At 39.0% G+C, this 22011-nt stretch overlaps 1 protein-coding gene across 5 annotated transcripts in view; it reads right to left on the bottom strand.

Annotated features, from left to right (window-relative positions):
* Positions 1 to 22011, bottom strand: part of VPS13B (vacuolar protein sorting 13 homolog B) — a gene marked incomplete at both ends in the record, with an annotated part of 778321 nt that overhangs the window by 138233 nt on the left and 618077 nt on the right. For all 5 annotated transcript variants that reach the window (XM_079722541.1, XM_079722545.1, XM_079722542.1 and 2 more), the window contains 2 exons: positions 6409 to 6593; positions 6897 to 7104. In XM_079722541.1, coding sequence (XP_079578667.1) covers positions 6409 to 6593; positions 6897 to 7104 — 393 coding nt within the window. The remainder of the gene's footprint in view (positions 1 to 6408; positions 6594 to 6896; positions 7105 to 22011) is intronic.

The following is a 22011-nucleotide window of genomic DNA, read 5'->3' as shown; positions in this document are numbered from 1 at the left end:
ATTAGAAGGTTGTTTGGGGGGTGAGATGATTTGAATGTTAGACACAGAGATCTGACAGCTGCTACATTCATCTTCATAAAGGGGATTTAGCTCCCAGGTGAACCAGACACTTAGGCACCATTTCTTTGAATGCTGCCAGGAGGGCTTCTTCCAACAAATGCTTCCATGACCATCCTAGGCTTCTAGAGCTCACCAGTTCTCCTTCTGAAGGAAACATTCTTTTTTTAGATATCTTTATACCCAAACCATCTTGTTTCTGGGAGTCCTTTTATTTATTTAAGGTTATTTTGCATATCTTTAGTCTGATTCATTATTTCATGATTTAACAGTTTGAAGCAAAGGAATAATTTTATTTTCCTTCTTTCCACATTTCTCAACAGAGTCCCTCACTGTCACTTAAATGTGACAATACATCTACAAGTGTATTGTAGATGTGTCCCATTTGTAGATGTGACAAAATAATTCCATTGTTTTACAAATAAGGTAAAGAACAGTAAGTTTTGGAGTCAGAAAGACCTGAGATGAAATTCTGGCTCTCCCACTTCTTATGATTCAAGAACAGTTAATTTCTCTTTATAAGTTTCCCCACTTATAAAATGGGGATAATGCCCACCCCTCAGAATAGAATGAGATTTAATGAGGTTATGTACGCAAAGCACTTAGCACAGTGTTGGGTGTCAAACACAAAGATGATCATAACACTTTGGAGCAAAAATAACACAGATCTCAACCATTTAGATTCTCCTTGGCTTCCAAGTATGCTTTTTTGTTGTTGTTGTCTTCCAATGTGGTTTCACTTTGATTTTTATAGTCATATTAGTGTTACTTTAGAAACTAATTTCCATGACTTTTAAACTGGATAAACAAAAATGAATTGGGCATGAGTGCACTGATTTCTTTGGCTTACCATTCTCTTTCTCCACCAGAAATAAACAAATGACACAGCTTGCTTTTGTCTTTTTCTTCCTGTTATCCTTGAGAAGATATCTTTTAAGGACTCTAGTCATATAAGAGTTCTGCACCTAATTCTGAAGCTTGAAAATGCCTTTTTAACTGAGAAAGTGCTATGAAATTATAGAGCTTTAGTAACAAATTTATTCTTTTTTTGCCAATTAATTCAATTTACTCTTCAGATGTCAGAATTCCCCAAATTACATGATTCATTCTATATAATGGGTCTATTCTAATATATATTCAGCTATTCTATCTTCTGAGTTTGCATATGCAATTATGTCCTCTCTTTTCAATTAGATTATAAACCTTACAAGAGTAGGGACAGATCTTCTATCTCTTTATATCTTCACTGTCTATAGTATTCTATATTGATACTGTAGTATTGTAGTATCCTATATTGATATTGGGAAGATATTCAACAATTACTTATTGATGATAAACGCTATGAAGTAGAAATAAAAATAACAGATATATGTTTATCTTCTCATTTGTTAACTATATTCACATTTTCTGAAGGTGTAGATCTGAATTTAAATATCTTGTTTAATTTTTCTAATGTAAGGTTTTTTGAACATGTGTTAATTTTTCCCTACATTACTTAAACATTCTCTTTCCCCTTTATTTGACTTTAACACCAGTAATCTTATGTACACCCTAGATATTTCTTGCATTAGAGAAATTCCTGACTTTAGCTCCTGTATCTTTCCTTTTAATCCATACAGTATGTTATCCTTCATTTCACTCCTTTAACTTTACTTCAAATCTATTTAAATTGCTTCAGTGATCCCAACCCAACCTTTAGTGTTTATCTTGAATTGTAATGTTCAAGCTTTACACTCTTGAGATCCTTGGGGAAAGATGCTATTTAGTATGGGCTACTGTCACATACCTAACGAAGATATCTAAAAATTTAGTACAATACATAAATGAAAATAAATATAAAAACAAGAATAATACAGTATTGAGAGAAGAAGAACAAGCACCATGACAGATCTGTGTGAGAATTAAAATCTCCATTATCAATTCCACTACAAAGGATGAATTAAAAATTTACAATCTGAGAACACGGGTATTTCCAAAATGGAATCCTCAGTAGGCAGTGTACACAATAGGATGAGGAGAGAGGAAAACTTACAGTATGTGCCAGACACAGTGCCAGTAATTTCTTATATTTCAGCTCATTTAAATAGCACAGCATTCCTTCTAGGTTGATGGCATTGCTCTAACTTACAGATCCTAATTTTTTTTTTTGCGGTACGCGGGCCTCTCACTGTTGTGGCCTCTCCCGTTGCAGAGCACAGGCTCCGGACGCGCAGGCTCAGTGGCCATGGCTCACGGGCCCAGCTGCTCCGCAGCATGTGGGATCTTCCCGGACCAGGGCACGAACCTGTGTCCCCGCATCGACAGGTGGACTCTCAACCACTGCGCCACCAGGGAAGCCCAGATCCTAATTTTATTGACATCTAAATATACTATTAACACTCAAAATTTAATGTGATAAAACTGAACACAAAATAAGCTCCTTTGGTTTTCTGTGAACATTAATTTCAGGGTCTTTATTCTGAACCTATGGTTGGTTTAATATTATAGACATGTTTTCCATATTTTTCAGTACAATCACAAAATAAATTCTATAAAGTCCATGAAGTCATTTGAGGAGCCTGTTTATAAATCCCAATATTAATTATGGAAAGAGATATAAACAGATATATTTAAGGGTTCTATATAAGTGAACTCTATAAGGTCAGTTTCTTATGAACTAAATGGTCCTGAAGGAAAAAATTAATCCAAGCTTGATTCTGTTTTTAGGACTAAAACCAAGGAGATGAACTTGTTTTTGTATTTAAGGACGAGCCTCTGCCTAGGGGGCAGTGGGCTTGGCAGAAGAGTCAATGATCTCACCAAGAGCCTGTGTAATGTAATGACATTAGACTGCCTGTTTATAGTAGGTAATGCCACTGAAGCATAACACAGTGCATCCTGCCATAATTCAGTTTGTAAAACCAAATGCATTCAATAGTGCCATAAAATAATGACAAACAATGTAATGCTTTTGAATTCTACAGAATAGGAGCACAGACATCCATGTACTCATTGATCCATTCAATATACTGAGCATCTCCACTGCAGTGGATACTATATGGAACATAATGAAAATTAGATGTGATCATTTCCTTTGGAAACCTACAGTCTAGGAGGGAGACAAGATATGGATAATTAAAATGTGAGGAATAGGTGAGAAACAGCATAAAAGTGGTGCCATGAAGTGTTACAGAACTTCAGAGAAAGGCAGTATCATGTTTGGAGATGGTGTCCAGGAAAGGCTTCATGGAATAGATGGCACTGGAGCTGTTTGGATGTGTGGATAGGATTTCAGCAGAAAAGGGAGAGACTCAAATGAAGAGGGAGTGGTACAGATGTGGGAGACCACAGGCTGGTTCAGGAATGCTGAATAGGCCAGTTTGATTAGAGCATAGATCATGCGGAAGGGAAGGAAAGACAAAGCTGGGTCAGAGGTTCTGCAGGGCCCTCAAGGTCAGTCTAGCAGCGATAGGACCGCTGAAGGTTTTTCTCAGGGAATGACACAACCCACCTGTTCCTTTAAAATGTTAGGAGGATAGGTTGGAAGGAGAAGAGATTGAAGGCTAGAATTTCACTTAGGAGGCTTTTTAGTGGTCCAGGCATTTGCTTGTGAAGAAGTGGAGGGAAGGAAATTAACATTTATTAAGAGCTCACTATGTTTAAGGCAGTTATTTGTTTTAGTGATAATATTTCACTTAAATCTCCTGACAACTCTGCAAGGTAAATAGCATTAACTCCAGTGTTCAGCTGAGGAAATCAAGGCTCTAAGAGATCAGCAGTTTGCCTAAGGTCACTGAGTTAGTAAAATACAAAGGGGGAGGGGAACAGGAGTCAGCAGTTGAGACTTTAATGTCTACATTATCTACACTATACCACGTTGATAAAGGGCTTTCTTTTTATAAGTTCCCTGCTATTCAGGATTGGTACTTCAATATTTTAGTGGTGCCTCCGGTACAGACCTAGAGATAATCACATAGAGCAGGAAAATGATTCTGACAACAGAGAGGTTTAATACTGAATGCTTGAATGCTGAAAATAGGGAAATTCTTCTACCCCAAACAACCAGAGAAACTTGCCTACTAGACAGAGAGCTTCTGATGAATGGACAGTGTCTTATCTGTCTCTGAATCCCCAGGAGTATGCTCAGGGTCTGGCACTGTAAGCACTCAAGGAAAAAGCTGTCATATTTCTACAGATGAGGTCACCCCAACCCTTGGGACAAATTCTGCTTCTAGCCGGGGGAATATAAGGTTAGATTGGGAGCTCAGTAGCATGGCAATTTTCTGCCAGTCCTGCTCTGTTCTTCCATCCCAGCTGTCAATTCTGGGTGTTCTTCCTTACCATTGGAATCAAGGTTTCCCCTTCAGCTTACAGTAGGTACAACCCTGTCTTGCTTCTTACGCCAGCATCCTTGTATTTGAACTCTGCCATGTATCAGCTCCTCTCTCTCCAACAAGATATGAAATGTAGCAGGACCTCTCTGATACCAGCTCTTTGCTTGTTGAAACCTGCCAGGTTTCCTTCACGCAGTGCTTATGTGCCAAGTTTACTGTATAAGACCCCTCGGACTATCCCAGATCTCCTAGACTACTCCAGCTGGTCTGTAGAGTCACTAGACACCAGCTCTCTCTGATCTAGCCTGTGCTTCTGCTTGATGAAAAGACTTTTGACGACAATCACTGTAATAGTACTGGTAGTACTCATACTTACATAGCACTTACCATGTGCCAGGCATTGTTCTATGTGTCTTATAAATATTAATTCCTATAAGCATTACATTATTAGTGGCCTCATTTTACTGATGAAAGAAAAGCAAAACGGAAAACCTGAGGCTGAGAGATTAAGTTACTTATCGAAGGTGACACAGTTTGCAAATGGCAGAGCCAGAATTTGAACCCAGGCATTCTGGCTATAGTTTATTCTCTTAACCACTGTGCTCTCCTGCCTCTCCAGTGGCAGTGAGAAGATGAAGAACATGTCACTAGTGAATGTACTTACTACCTTAAATGCTCTGTTTAATACAACTGGCATAATACTACCAACCAATAGTTATCAGGCTTATGTTAATTAACATTTAACTATAAATCTGAATCCCAAAATCAGTTATAAAGAAGCCCTTACATGATGCTGAAATTCTGATATGTGAGTATTTTCTTTCTTTCTTTTTTTTTTTTCTGCACGCGGGCCTCTCACCACTGTGGCCTCTCCCGTTGCAGAGCACAGGCTCTGGACGTGCAGGCCCAGCAGCCACAGCCCACAGGCCCAGCGGCCCCGCGGCACGTGGGATCCTCCCGGACTGGGGCACGAACCCACGCCCCCTGCATCGGCAGGCGGACTCTCAACCACTGCGCCACCAGGGAAGCCCCGAATTCTGTTAGTTTTAAAGGGAGCCACCATCAGGTTTTAAGTTAGGGGAGTGATATAACCTAACCTACATTTTCAAAAGATCACTCTAGCTGTTGTTCGGAAAATGCATTACAAGGAGTCAAGGATGGAATCATAGAGGCCAATTAGGAAGCTACTGTAGTAGCGAACAGAAGATGGTAGCTTGAACTCAAGTTGTACCAGTAGAAACAGAAAGAAGTAGATGGAATAGGGACATATTTGGAGGTAGAGCTGACACGACTTGTTGATGAATTAGATGTGAGCAGTTAGGGAAAAAGAGTAATCAGGAATGACTTCGAGTGGATGGTTATGTGATCTAGTAATAGGTGGACAACTAAGAGAAAAACAAATTTTAGGCGAAATTCAGATCCGTAGACTATTAATAGGTAGAATAATAATATAGTGCTATCCACACTCAGGGAAATGACAAGCAACAAACTTTCCACAAAATCATACAGAATATGATCACTGGTTAGATGGTTTTCCTATCAGCCTACCACAAGGCCCAAGACCATTTTCAGCTCGGGAAATGAAATGAAAATTAAGTCATCCTTTCTGGCCTTATGGGGACATATCTCATTTCATAGAACAGTTCTAAAAATGCTGAAGAGTGTGAGCACATGGTAGGTCCTCAGAAAATGTGTGGTCAACTCAGTGACACCTGTTTGTCCCATTACTTGCTGGAGACTATGTAAGCTACCTGTAACAGGTTGAAGAGTAGAATTCAGAACTCTCAGGATTGCCATGTACCATGAATATGAATGACATTATTCTCTTATTATACAATTTCTAGTATGTGTGTGTCTTGTGTGTGTGTGTGTGTGTGTGTATGTGTACATACATATGTGTTTGTATACGTACATACATGTGTATTTCTCTCTGATACAACTTATGGAAAAGATAGGTATGCTCCCAACATTTTTCCTATGATCAAATCAGCACTTTCCCACACTGTTTTTTATTTTGAAATGAAGAGTCATTCCATACCTGTAGCATATCACCAAGGTCTGCTGTGCTAATATCTGGATCCTCTGTGGTGTTGAAGGGCACAGGAGTTATGCGTACAAGGGTGAGCACTCTAGGTTCTGGATATCTCCATAACATCATCCCTGGGCTATCTTCAGTTTCATTGTAAAATAAGACTTCATAGACACCAGGCATTTTCAAAGGTTCTGTTAAACAAAAGTATAATTAATTGTATGCTTTCGAAGGGGAATATGTTGGTTTATTACACAAGAAAAAATTATGAGTATAAAAGAAAAGAATATAAAGAAGCTGGTTGATCAGGTTTACATGGCTTAAGACAGGAACAAATCAAGAATTTTCCCTTAAGAGAGACTGAATGGCAATGTACTATTTTTGTACTGCAGGTATTGACTTACTTTTCAAGTGATCTTGATGTGTTATCATTTACTGAATGTGCAGGTAAAATAAACAAACACACACACAATCACACTGAAGCTATTGCTACTTACCAGCATCCCGTATATATTGAAACAGACCTGTCCGTAGGTCGTCTGAACTTTGTTCACTTTCAAATATCTGATTTTTTTCCATAGGAGATGGAATTTGCGGCACTGTTTCAGAAACTTGCACTTCAAGATTTCCCTCCTCTTTAAGGTATCCATTGAGCAATTCATGTAGAAGAACTAGGCAATTCAAATGTTCTTGACCCCAGAAAACCTTTAAAATCATATGAAAAATTTTACTGGCTTTAACACAAACACTTCATGAGAATAATTAGGTACAATCATATGTGAATTAGTTCAAGGCTGTAATTATATTTAATTTAACTATTGATAATAAGTAAACTATAATTTTTAAGAAGCAATTGAACTATGGGATGAAATTCTATTCTTGGGTAAATACATAAAAACAAGAAAATCAAGTATATCATATATTGTGTGGATAGCAATCAATTTTAAATGCTGAATTGATAATGAAATTATGTTGATGTGAGGTAACGTTTATGAATTAACTTAGCTAAGAGGGAAAAGAACATCCATTATAGTCTGAGAGAAGGCAATGAAGATCCTTCTAGGCCAAAATGTTAATAATATTGTAGAACAGCTTCTACATTTTGTCATGAGATTACATGAACACATCTTGATTATAGGGTTCCTTTCTTTGCACTTTCAGTCTTCAGAAAAAAAAAGATGCTCAATGAACCTGAACTTAAAAGGCTCCCAACTTTAGTGTTTAGTGAGAAAGTGCCAACAAACAGTATTCCACAGCCCTTGAGAACCAACAGTACAGGAGCTACGGTACAGTTTCAGAACAAATTCTTGGTGTTACATCTACAGAGAGGATCAAGTTCCCTTTTTCTGCGTGTGAAGAATATTAGTCTATAATGGAAGTATGACCAGTGGGTAATAATGATTAATGTCAGAGGACATAAATTTTCAATAATATTACATTTCTCTGAATGTATTGGATAAAGGCAATACAACCATAATTTCTAAGAGAACCAGCTAATATGGCAAAGAAGAAAAGAATATACAGAGGTAGAAAAGAATAAGCCTATGCTTTGTGGGTAAGTTTTAAACCCTCAGTTTAAGTCCTACTCTCTGGAATTAAGGCACCTCAGAAATAAAGGTAAGAGGTATGATACTAAGTCTATTTTTTTTCTCATCAATCTTATTTTTATTGAATCCTGAAAAACAGAGATAGGTGAAAAGTCAAGTTGGGGAGTCAAACACTGTGCTCCAGGTTTTAAAATGTCAAGAGGGTTTATAATGTAGAGATGATATACTTTGTTTTTGCTCTTATTATTGTTTTTAATGTGGAGTTACTTTGCTGTCTTGAAAAAATGGTAATACAATTACTATTCTTGATAAAACAATACAAAATCATATGCTGAGTAAATCTATGAAAATTTATAACAGATACTGAAAATCTCCAAACCAATCAATGTAAAGCAATAAGTTAGTGGGCTCCCCTACCATCTACCTCTGTGTCACTAAGAAAACTGGTGAAAAAGGTGAGGCAAGACAACTTTTAGATGAAGACAAGAAATTCATATTCAATATGCCTCCACTATTAACAAATCAGTCATTGCCATTTTCTATAACTCTGAATTCCTCAAGCTTTTTAGATTTGTGTCAACTTTGGGGAACATCAAATCATATGAAGAACACATTCAGCATAGCTTCAAGATGGCAGAGGAGTAAGACGTGGAGATCATCTTCTTCCCCACAAATACATCAAAAATACATGTACATGTGGAACAACTCTTACAGAACACCTACTGAACGTTGGCAGAAGAACTCAGACTTCCCAAAGGTAAGAAACTCCCCAAATACCTGGGTAGGGCAAAAGAAAAAAAAAAAAACAGAGACAAAAGAATAGGGATGGGATCTGCACTGCTGGGAGGGAGCTGTGAAGGAGGAAAAGTTTCCACAAACTAGGAAGCCCCTTCAGTGGCAAAGATGGGTGGTGGTGGTGGGGAAGTTTTGGAGCCACCGAGGAGAGCGCAGCAACAGGGGTGCAGAGGGCAAAGTGGAGAGATTCCCGCACAGAGGATCGGTGCCGACCAGCACTCACCAACCTGAGAGGCTTGTCTGCTCACCCGCCAGGGCAGGTGGGGGATGGGAACTGAGGCTCAGGCTTCGGAGGTCAGATCCCAGGGAGAGGACTGGGGTTGGCTGCGTGAACACAGCCTAAAGGGGGCTAGTGCACCACAGCTAGCCGGGAGGGAGTCTGGGAAAATGTCTGGAACTGCCTGAGAGGCAAGAGACCACTGTTTAGGGATGCACGAGGAGAGGGGATTCAGAGCACTGCCTAAACGAGCTCCAGAGATGGGTGCGAGCCTCAGCTATCAGCCCGGACCCCAGAGACGGGCATGAAATGCTAAGGGTGCTGCTGCTGCCGCCACCAAGAAGCCTGTGTGCAAGCACAGGTCACTGTCCACACCTCCCCTCCCAGGAGCCTGTGCAGCCCGCCACTGCCAGGGTCCCGTTATCGAGGGACAACTTCCCCAGGAGAATGCACGGCATGCCTCAGGCTGGTGCAACATCACACCAGCCTCTGCCGCCACAGGCTCGCCCCGCACTCTGTACCCCTCCCTCCCCTCGGCCTGAGTGAGCCAGAGCCCCCTAATCAGCTGCTCCTTTAACCCCGTCCTGTCTGAGCGAAGAACAGATGCCCTCAGGCGACCTACATGCAGAGGTGGGGCCAAATCCAAAGCTGACCCAGGAGCTGTTCGAACAAAGAAGAGAAAGGGAAATTTCTCCCAGCAGCCTCAGGAGCAGTGGATTAAACTTCCACAATCAACTTGATGTACCCTGCATCTGTGGAATAACTGAATAGACAACGAATCATCCCAAAATGGAGGTGGTGGACTTTGGGATCAACTGTAGACTTGGGATTTGTTTTCTGCATCTAATTTCTGGTTTTATGTTTATCTTAGTTTGGTATTTACAGCTTATTATCATTGGTAGATTTGTTTATTGATTTGGTTGCTCTCTTCCTTTTTAAAATTTTTTTATGTATATATATATATATATATATTTTCCTTTTTCTCCTTTTGTGAGTGTGTATGTGTATGCTTCTTTGTGTGACTCTGTCTGTATAGCTTTGCTTTTACCATTTGTCTTAGGGTTCTGTCTGTCCTTTTTTTTTTTTTTGTATAGTTTTTAGAGCTTGTTATAATTGTTGGATTTGTTTTTTCATTTGGTTGCTCTCTCTTCCTTTTTTTTTTTTACTACTTAAAAATTTTTATATTTAATAATATATTATTTTTTATTTTAATAACTTCTTCTTCCTTCCTTCCTTCCTTCCTTCCTTTTCTCTCCCTTTTCTTCTGAGCGGGGTGGCTGAAAAAGTCAAGACGGTGTCAGGCCTGAGCCTCTGAGGTGAGAGAGCCAAGTTCAGGACATTGGTCCACCAGATACCTCCTGGCCCCACGTAATATCAAACAGCAAAAGCTCTCCCAGAGATCTCCATCTCAATGCTAAGATCCAGCTCCACTAAACGACCAGCAAGCTACAGTGCTGGACACCCTATGCCAAACAACTAGCAAGACAGGAAAACAAACCCACCCACTAGCAGAGAAGCCACCTAAAATCATAGCAAGTTCAGAGACACTCCAAAACATACCATTGGATGTGGTCCTGTCCACCAGAAAGACAAGATCCAGCCTCATCCACCAGAAAACAGGCACAAGTCCCCTCCACCAGGAAGCCGACACAAACCACTGAACCAAAGGTAGCCACTGGGGCAGACACCAAAAACAACGGGAACTACGAACCTGCAGCCTGCAGAAAGGAGACCCCAAACACAGTAAGTTAAGCAAAATGAGAAGACAGAGAAATACACAGCAGATGAAGGAGCAAGGTAAAAACCAACCAGACCAAACAAATGAAGAGGAAATAGGCAGCCTACCTGAAAAAGAATTCAGAGTAATGATAGTAAAGATGATCTAAAATCTTAGAAATAGAATGGAGAAAATACAGGAAACATTTAACAAGGACTTAGAAGAACTAAAGAGCAAACAAACAATGATGAACAACACAATAAATGAAATTAAAAATTCTCCAGAAGGAATCAATAGCAGAATAACTGAGGCAGAAGAACGGATAAGTGACCTGGAAGATAAAAGAGTGGAAATAACTACCGTAGAGCAGAATAAAGAAAAAAGAATGAAAAGAATTGAGGACAGTTTCAGAGACCTCTGTGACAACATTAAACACACCAACATTCGAATTATAGAGGTCCCAAAAGAAGAGAAAAGGAAAGGGACTGTGAAACTATTTGAACAGATTATAGTTGAAAACTTCCCTAATATGGGAAAGGAAATAGTCAATCAAGTCCAGGAAGAACAGAGAGTCCCATACAGGATAAATCCAAGGAGAAACATGCCAAGACACATATTAAGCAAACTATCAAAAATTAAATACAAAGAAAAAATATTAAAAGCAGCAAGGGAAAAGCAACAAATAACATACAAGGGAATCCCCATAAGGTTAACAGCTGATCCTTCAGCAGAAACTCTGCAAGCCAGAAAAGAGTGGGAGGACATATTTAAAGTGATGAAAAAGAAAAACCTACAAACAAGATTACTCTACCCAGCAAGGGTCTCATTCAGATTCCATGGAGAAATTAAAAGCCTTACCGACAAGCAAAAGCTAAGAGAATTCAGCACCACCAAACCAGCTTTACAACAAATCCTAAAGGAACTTCTCTAGGCAGGAAATGCAGAGAAGGAAAAGACCTACAATAACAAACCCAAAATAATTAAGAAAATTAATAGGGACACACATATCGATAACTACCTAAAATGTAAATAGATCAAATGCTCCAACCAAAAGACACAGACTGGCTGAAAAGATACAAAAAGAAGACCCGTATATATGCTGTCTACAAGAGACCCACTTCAGACCTAGGGACACATATAGACTGAAAGTGAGGGGATGGAAAAAGATACTCCATGCAAATGGAAATGAAAGGAAAGCTGGAGTAGCAATTCTCATATCAAACAAAATAGACTTTAAAATAAAGACTATTACAAGAGACAGAGAAGGACACTACATAATGATCAAGGGATCAATCCAAGAAGAAAATATAACAATTGTAAATATTTTTTCAAACAACATAGGAGCACCTCAATACTTAAGGCAAATGCTAACAGGGATAAAAGGGGAAATTGACAGTAACACAATCATAGTAGGGGACTTTAACACCCCACTTTCACCAATGGACATATCATCCAAAAAGAAAATAAATAAGGAAACACAAGATTTAAATGATACATTAAACAAGATGGACTTAATTGATATTTACAGGACATTCCATCCAAACCAACAGAATATACTTTCTTCTCAAGTGCTCATGGAACATTCTCCAGGATAGATCATATCTTGAGTCACAAATCCAGCCTTGGTAAATTTCAGAAAATTGAAATCATATCAAGTATGTTTTCAGACCACAACGCTATGAGACTAGATGTCAAGGACAGGAAAAATCTGTAAAAAATACAAACACATGGAGGTTAAAAAATACACTACTAAATAACCAAGAGATCACTGAAGAAATCAAAGAGGAAATCAAAAAATACCTAGAAAAAAATGACAACGAAAGCACGACAACCCAAAAATCTATGGGATGCAGCAAAAGCAGTTCTAAGAGGGAAGTTTATAGCAATACAATCCTACCTCAAGAAAGAAGAAACATCTCAAATAAACCACCTAACCTTACACCTAAAGCAATTAAAGAAGAACAAAAAAACACCAAAGATAGCAGAAGGAAAGAAATCATAAAGATCAGATCAGAAATAAATAAAACAGAACTGACGGAAACAACAGCTAAGATCAATAAAACTAAAAGCTGGTTCTTTGCGAAGATAAACAAAATTGATAAACCACTAGCCACACTCATCAAGAAATAAAGGGAGAAGACTCACATCAATAGAATTAGAAATGAAAAAGGAGAAGTAACAACTGACACTGCAGAAATACAAAAGATCATGACGGATTACTACAAGCAACTCTATGCCAATAAAATGGACAATCTGAAAGAAATGGATAAATTCTTAGAAAAAAAGCACAATCTCCTGAGACTGAACCAGGAAGAAACAGAAAATATGAAGAAACCAATCACAAGCACTGGAACTGACACTGTGATTAAAAATCTTCCATTAAACAAAAGCCCAGGACCAGAAGGATTCACAGGGGAATTCTATCAAACATTTAGAGGAGAGATAACACTTATCCTTCTCAAACTCTTCCAAAATACAGCAGAGGGAGGAACACTCCCAAACTCATTCTACGAGGCCATCAACACCCTGATACCAAAACAAGACAAACATACTACAAAAAAAGAAAATTACAGACAAATATCACTGATGAACACAGAGGCAAAAATCCTCAACAAAATAGTAGCGAACAGAATCCAACAGCACGTTACTTTTAACGTAACATGATCATACACCATGATAGAGTGGGGTTTATCCAGGAATGCAAGGATTCTTCAACATATGCAAATGAATCAATGTGATAAACCATATAAACAAACTGAAGGAGAAAAACCATGTGATCATCTCAATAGGTGTGGAAAAAGCTTTCGACAAAATTCAACACCCATTTATGACAAAAACTCTGCAGAAAGCAGGCATAAGGGGAACTTACCTTAACAAAATAAAGGTCATATATGACAAACCCACAGCCAACATCATTCTCAATGGTGAAAAACAGAAAGCATTTCCACTAAGATCAGAAACAAGACAAGGTTTGCCAATCTCAGAACTATTATTCAACATAGTTTTGGAAGTTTTAGCCACAGCAATCAGAGAAGAAAAAGAAATAAAAGGAATCCACATCGGAAAAGAAGAAGTAAAGCTGTCAGTGTTTGCAGATGACATGATACAATACATAGAGAATCCTAAAGATGCTATCAGAAAACTACTAGAGCTAATCAATGAATTTGGTAAAGTAGCAGGACACAAAATTAATGCACAGAAATCTCCTGCATTCCTATAGAGTAATGATGAAAAGTCTGAAAGAGAAATTAACGAAACACTCCCATTTACCATTGCAACAAAAAAAGAATAAAACACCTAGGAATAAACCTACCTAAGGAGACAAAAGACTTGTATGCAGAAAACTATAAGATACTGATGAAAGAAATTAAAGATGATACAAACAGTTGGAGAGATATAACATGTCTTGAATAGGAGGAATCAATATTGTGAAAATGACTATACTACTCAAAGCAACCTACAGATTGAATGCAATCCCTATCAAACTACCAATGGTGAGCCCTGAACCAAGATGGCAGAGTAGAAGGACATGCTCTCACACCTTCTTGTGAGAACACGAGAATCACAACTAGCTGCTGCACAATCATCGACAGGAAGACACTGGAACTCAGCAAAAAAGATACCCCACATCCAAAGACAAAGGAGAAGCCACAGTGAGATGGTAGGAGGGGCGCAATCACAGCAAAATGAAATCCCATAACTGCTGGGAGGGTGACTCACAGACTGGAGAACACTTATACCACAGAAGTCCACCCACTAGAGTGAAGGTTCTGAGCCCCACGTCAGACTTCCCAACCTGGGGGTCTGGCAACGGGAGGAGGAATTCCTAGAGAATCAGACTTTGAAGGCTAGTGGGATTTGACTGCAGGACTTCGACAGGACTGGGGGAAACAGAGACTCCACTCCTGGAGGGCACATACAAAGTAGTGTATGCATGGGGACCCAGAGGAAGGAGCAGTGACCACAGAGGAGACTGAACTAGACCTACCTGCTAGTGTTGGAGGGTCTCCTGCAGAGGCGAGGGGTGGCTGTGGCTCACCGTGGGGACAAGGACACTGGCAGCAGAAGTTCTGGGAAGTACTCCTTGGCGTGAAGCCTCCCAGAGTCTGCCATTAGACCCACCAAGGAGCCCAGGTAGGCTCCAGTGTTGGCTTGCCTCAGGCCAAACAACCAAAAGGCAGGGAATCCAGCACCACCCATCAGCAGTCAAGCGGATTAAAGTTTTACTGAGCTCTGCTCACCTGAGCAACAGTCAGCTCTACCTACCACCAGTCCCTCCCACCAGGAAACTTGCACAAGCCTCTTAGATAGTCTCATCCACCAGAGGGCAGACAGCAGAAGCAAGAACTACAATCCTGCAGCCTGTGGAACAAAAACCACATTCACAGAAAGATAGACAAGATGAAAAGGCAGAGGGCTATGTACCAGATGAAGGAACAAGATAAAACCCCAGAAAAACCACTAAATGAAGTGGAGATAGGCAACCTTCTAGAAAAAGAATTCAGAATAACGATAGTGAAGATGATCCAGGACCTCGGAAAAAGAATGGAGGCAAAGATCGAGAAGATACAAGAAATGTTTAACAAAGACCTAGAAGAATTAAAGAGCAAAGAAACAGAGATGAACAATGCAGTAACTGAAATGAAAACTACACTAGAAGGAATCAATAGCAGAATAACTGAGGCAGAAGAACGGATAAGTGACCTGGAAGACAAAATGGTAGAATTCACTGCTGCAGAACAGAATAATGAAAAAAGAATGAAAAGAAATGAAGACAGCCTAAGAGACCTCTGGGACAACATTAAATGCAACAACATTTGCATGATAGGGGTCCCAGAAGGAGAAGAGAGAGAGAAAGGAGCAGAGAAAATTTTGAAGAGATTATAGTCGAAAACTTCCCTAACATGGGAAAGGAAATAGCCACCCAAGTTCAGGAAGTGCAGTGAGTCCCATACAGGATAAATGAAAGGAGAAACACGTCAAGACACATAGTAATCAAAATGACAAAAATTAAAGAGAAAGAAAATTATTGAAAGCAGCAAGGGAAAACCAACAAATAACATACAAGGGAACTCCCATAAGGTTAACAGCTGATTTCTCAGCAGAAACTCTACAAGACAGAAGGGACTGGCATGATATAGTTAAAGTGATGAAAGGGAAGAACCTACAGCCAAGAGTACTCTACCCGGCAAGGATCTCATTCAGATTCGATGGAGAAATCAAAAGCTTTGCAGAGAAGCAAAAGCTAAGAGAATTCAGCACCACCAAACCAGCTCTACAACAAATGCTAAAGGAACTTCTCTAAGTGGGAAACACTAGAGAAGAAAAGAACCTACAAAAACAAACCCAAAACAACTAAGAAAATGGTCATAGGAACATACATATCAATAATTACCTTAAACGTGAATGGATTAAATGCTCCAACCAAAAGACACAGGCTTGCTGAATGGAGAAGAAAACAAGACCCATTTATAGGCTGTCTAAAAGAGACCCATTTCAGATATAGGGACACATATAGATTAAAAGTGAGGGGATTTAAAAAGATATTCCATGCAAATGCAAATCAAAAGAAATCTGGAGTAGCAATACTCATATCAGACAAAATAGACTTTAAAATAAAAATGTTACAAGAGACAAAGAAAAACACTACATAAGGATCAAGGGATCAATCCAAGAAGAAGATATAACAATTATAAGTATATATGCACCCAACATAGGAGCACCTCAATACCTAAGGCCACTGCTAACAGCTATAAAAGAGGAAATCGACAGTAACACAATAATAGTGGGGGACTTTAACACCTCACTTACACCAATGGACAGATCATCCAAATGAAAATAAATAAGGAAACAGAAGCTTTAAATGACACAATAAACCAGATAGATTTAACTGATATTTATAAGACATTCCATCGAAAAACAGCAGATTACACTTTCTTCTCAAGTGTGCACAGAACATTCTCCAGGATAGATCACATCTTGGGTCAAAATCAAGCCTCAGTAAATTTAAGAAAATTGAAATCATATGAAGCATCTTTTCTGACCACCATGCTATGAGACTAGATATGAATTACAGGGAAAAAAAACGTAAAAAAAGGAAACACATGCAGACTAAGGAATACGTTACTAAATAACCAAGAGATCACTAAGGAAATCAAAGAGGAAATCAAAAAATACCTAGAGACAGATGACAATGAAAACATAATGATCCAAAACCTATGGGATGCAGCAAAAGCAGTTCTAAGAGGGAAGTCTATAGCTATACAAGCCTACCTCAAGAAACAAGAAAAATATCAAATAAACAATCTAACCTTAAACCTAAAGGAAGTAGAGAAAGAAGAACAAATAAAACCCAAAGTTAGCAGAAGGATTGAAATCATAAAGATCAGAGCAGAAATAAATGAAATAGAAACAAAGAAAACAATAGCAAAAATGAATAAAAGTAAAAACTGGTTCTTTGAGGAGATAAAGAAAATTGATAAACCATTAGCCAGACTCATCAAGAAAAAGAGGGAAAGGACTCAAATCAATAAAATTAGAGATGAAAAAGGAGATGTTTCAACAGACACAGCAGAAATACAAAGCAACTGAAGAGACTACTACAAGCAACTCTGTGCCAATAAAATGGACAACCTGGAAGAAATGGACAAATTCTTAGAAAGGTATAACCTTCCAATACTGAACCAGGAAGAAATAGAAAATATAAACAGACCAATCACAAGTAATGAAATTGAAACTGTGATTAAAAATCTTCCAACAAACAGAAGTCCTGGACCAGATGGCTTCACAGGTGGATTCTGTCAAACATTTAGAGAAGAGTTAACACCCATCCTTCTCAAACTCTTGCAAAAAACTGCGGAGGAAGGAACACTCCCAAACTCATTCTATGAGGCCACCATTACTCTGATACCAAAACCAGACAAAGATACTACAAAAAAAGAAAATTACAGACCAACATCACTGATGAATATAGATGCAAAAATCCTCAACAGAATACTAGCAAAAAGAATTCAACAACATCTTAAAAGGATCATATACCGTGATCAAGTGGGTTTTATCCCAGGGATGCAAGGACTCTTCAATATATGCAAATCAATCAATGTGATATACCATATTAACAAATTGATTAACAATGTGACACACCATATTAACAAATTGAAAAACCATATGATCATCTCAATAGATGCAGAAAAATCTTTTGAGAAAATTCAACACCCATTTATGATAAAAACTCTACAGAAGGTGGTCATAGAAGGAACCTACCTCAACATAGTAAAGGCCATATACGACAAACCCACAGCAAACATCATTCTCAATGGTGAAAAACTGAAAGCATTTCCTCTAAGATCAGGAACGAGACAAAGATGTCCACTCTCACCACCATTATTCAACATAGTTTTGGAAGTCCTAGCCACGGCAATCAGAGAAGAAAAAGAAATAAAGGGAATACAAATTGGAAAAGAAGAAGTAAAACTGTCACTGTTTGCAGATGACATGATACTATACATACAGAATCCTAAAGATGCCACCGGAAAACTACTAGAGCTAATTAATACATCTGGTAAAGTTGCAGGATACAAAATTAATGCACAGAAATCTCTTGCATTCCTATACACTAATGATGAAAAATCTGAAAGAGAAATTAAGGAAACACTCTCATTTACCATTGCAAGTGAAAGAATAAAATACCTAGGAATAAACCTACCTAGGGAGACAAAAGACCTGTATGCAGAAAACTGTAAGACACTGATGAAAGAATTAAAGATGATACCAACAGATGGAGAGATATACCATGTTCTTGGATTGAAAGAATCAATATTGTGACAATGACTATACTACCCAAAGCAATCTACAGATTCAATGCAATCCCTATCAAATTACCAATGGTATTTTTTATAGAACTAGAACAAAAAATCTTTAAATTTGTATGGAGACATCAAAGACCCTGAATAGCCAAAGCAGTCTTGAGGGGAAAAAAACGGAGCTGGAGGAATCAGACCCCCTGACTTCAGACTATACTACAAAGCTACAATAATCAAGACAATATGATATTGGCACAAAAACAGAAACACAGATCAATGGAACAAACAGAAAGCCCAGAGGTAAACCCACGCACCTATGGTCAACTAATCTATGACAAAGGAGGCAAGGATATACAATGGAGAAAAGACAGTCTCTTCAATAAGTGGTGCCGGGAAAACTGGACCGCTACATGTAAAAGAATGAAATTAGAACACTTCCTAACACCATACACAAAAATAAACTCAAAATGGATTAGAGACCTTAATGTAAGACCGGACGCTGTAAAACTCTTAGAGGAAAACATAGGAAGAACACTCTTTGCCATAAATCACAGCAAGATATTTTTTGATCCACCTCCTAGAGTAATGGAATTAAAAACAAAAGTAAACAAACGGGACCTAATGAAACTTAAAAGCTTTTGCACAGCAAAGGAAACCATAAACAAGATGAAAAGACAACCCTCAGAATGGGAGAAAATATTTGCAAACGAATCAATGGACAAAGGATTAATCTCCAAAATATATAAACAGTCCATGCAGCTCAATATTAAAAAAACAAACAATCCAATCCAAAAATGGGCAGAAGACCTAAATAGACATTTTTCCAAAGAAGACTTACAGATGGCCAAGAAGCACATGAAAAGCTGCTCAACATCACTAATTATTAGAGAAATGCAAATCAAAACTACAATGAGGTGTCACCTCACACCAGTTAGAATGGGCATCATCAGAAAATCTACAAACAACAAATGCTGGAGAGGGTGTGGAGAAAAGGGAACCCTCTTGCACTCTTGGTGGGAATGTAAATTGATACAGCCACTATGGAGAACAGTATGGAGGTTCCTTAAAAAACTAAAAATAAAATTACCATATGGTCCAGCAATCTCACTACTGGGCATATACCCAGAGAAAACCATAATTCAAAAAGAGACATGGGGCTTCCCTGGTGGCGCAGTGGTTGAGAGTCCGCCTGCTGATGCAGGGGACACGGGTTCGTGCCCCGGTCCGGGAGGATCCCACATGCCGCAGAGCGGCTGGGCCCGTGAGCCATGGCCGCTGAGCCTGCGCGTCCGGAGCCTGTGCTCTGCAACGGGAGAGGCCACAGCAGTGGGAGGCCCGCGTACCGCAAAAAAAAAAAAAAAAAAAAAAAAAGAGACATGTACTCCAATGTTCATTGCAGCACTATTTACAATAGACAGGTCATGGAAGCAACCTAAATGTCCATCGACAGACGAATGGATAAAGAAGATGTGTTACATACATACAATGGAATGTTACTGAGGTATAACAAGGAATGAAATTGGGTCATTTGCTGAGACGTGGATGGATCTAGAGAATGTCATACAGAGTGAAGTAAGTCAGAAAGAGAAAAACAAATATCGTATATTAACGCATATATGTGGATCCTAGAAAAATGGTACAGATGAACTCGTTTGCAGGGTAGAAATTGAGACACAGATGTAGAGAACAAACGTATGGACACCAATGGGGGAAAGCCGCGGAGGGGTTGGGGGTGGTGGTGTGATGAATTCGGCAATTGGGATTGACAGGTATACACTGATGTGGATAAAATTGATGACTAATAATAACTTGCTGTATAAAAAAATAAATAAAATTAAATTAAAAATTTTTTTAAAAAGTGAGGAATTCACCTAGATCTGTTAGGCAAAATGTGTGATAAGCCCTTGGTATGACTTTCCTAGCCCTGAGAGATCTTTTAAAAGTTCAGTATGAGACTCCTTATAAAAATTTCACACAAACACACAAGAAGTCTGTATCATCAATTATAGTTATATAAATCATCAGGCCAAGCTTACTGAGACCAGACTTATTTTGCAAACAAATTACTCTTCATTTGGTTACATTTGGTAAAAATGAGGGTAATTTCAGAGAGAAAAAGATTATGTTTAAGTGAATATTAAATTCCGGTTTTGTTAATGGGGGGGTCTGTATTTATTAAGACTTACCTCCTAGGTAGTTCCCTGCTGTCATGCTACATTAATGTAAAGTTTAATTGAAGGACACTCTAAGTTTGTTTCTTATTTTTTTTTTTTTTTTGCGGTATGTGGGCCTCTCACTGTTGTGGCCTCTCCTGTTGCGGAGCACAGGCTCTGGATGCGCAGGCTCGGCAGCCATGGCTCACGGGCCCAGCCGCTCCGCGGCATGTGGGATCCTCCCGGACTGGGGCACAAACCCGCGCCCCCTGCATCGACAGGCAGACTCCCAACCACTGTGCCACCAGGAAGGTCCCCTATGCTAGCTTTAAAAATCAATCCAGTTGTTGGGTTTGTGGCCAATTACCTATGTCTAGTACTTCTGGGTTACCTTGGTGGATTTCTCTACTCCAAGGCTCTAATTGGTTGGCTCTTAGGAAATTTATTCTAGAAGAGAGAAATTATAGTCCTATTAGGCCACTATTAATATTACTAGGTGGGATCCCCTCACCTAGCCAATTAATGATCCTAACTCTGACTCTGGCCATCAATTTTTCTTTATTACTCAGGCTCAATCATAGCAACAAGCAAAATTTCAGCCAAGGAATCAGACCTCCCACAATTATGGGATGGATTTATGTAGTTAACACCAGGCCATGGTAATTTAAGTTTAAAGGCTCCTCTATGTTGGGAACAATTAAATCATAGTAAGGATAATCAGTCTAGTAAAACTAGGAAACTGGGCTGGGTGCCTTATGGACAGTGCCAATATAAAATTTACCTTAAAGATAAGGAGTGGTACAGAACAGACTAAGTCAGACAACCTGGGATATACTGGGCCACACCTAATGGAAGCTCGCTTAATTCTAACTTATGACTTCACTAATACTGCTAGCTATGTTATTTGTATTTCACCTGTTTTACAAAATTGTTGGTTCTTACATTACCAAATGTGTGACTGAGCCTGTCATAAAATGATGATATATGGTTCCATGTAAGATCAATGATGGTAATAGTGTAACTCTAGATATGGGAAGAAGTAACAAGAGGGAATATTTTCCTGGACTGTAAGAGACTAGTAAGACAGGTGGTCCAGAGACTTTTTGGCTATCCCTAAGGCCTAGTACAGTAAGAGCACATTGAGTAGCCTATCGGAAAACTCTTTGCCAGGCCTGAGAATGAGCATTCCTAGCCCCATGGATTGAAATGGTCATGAAATGCCCCCCAAACCATGGTCAAATTTATGACCATGAAGGGGCCCTGCTGACTGGAAAGCAGCACTTGCCATTGGCACTTGCTGTCTGCCTCTACAAAGATTAAATCATGAGACCCTGCAGCTGCTGAACTTCAACACCCTCTGAAAGGAGTTCACAGTGGAGAT

Source organism: Hyperoodon ampullatus (genome assembly GCF_949752795.1).
Source record: "Hyperoodon ampullatus genome assembly, chromosome: 17".
Taxonomy (NCBI): domain Eukaryota; kingdom Metazoa; phylum Chordata; class Mammalia; order Artiodactyla; family Ziphiidae; genus Hyperoodon; species Hyperoodon ampullatus.
The sequence above is the reverse complement of the archived record's forward strand: the minus strand, read 5'-3'. Positions and strand labels throughout refer to the sequence as shown.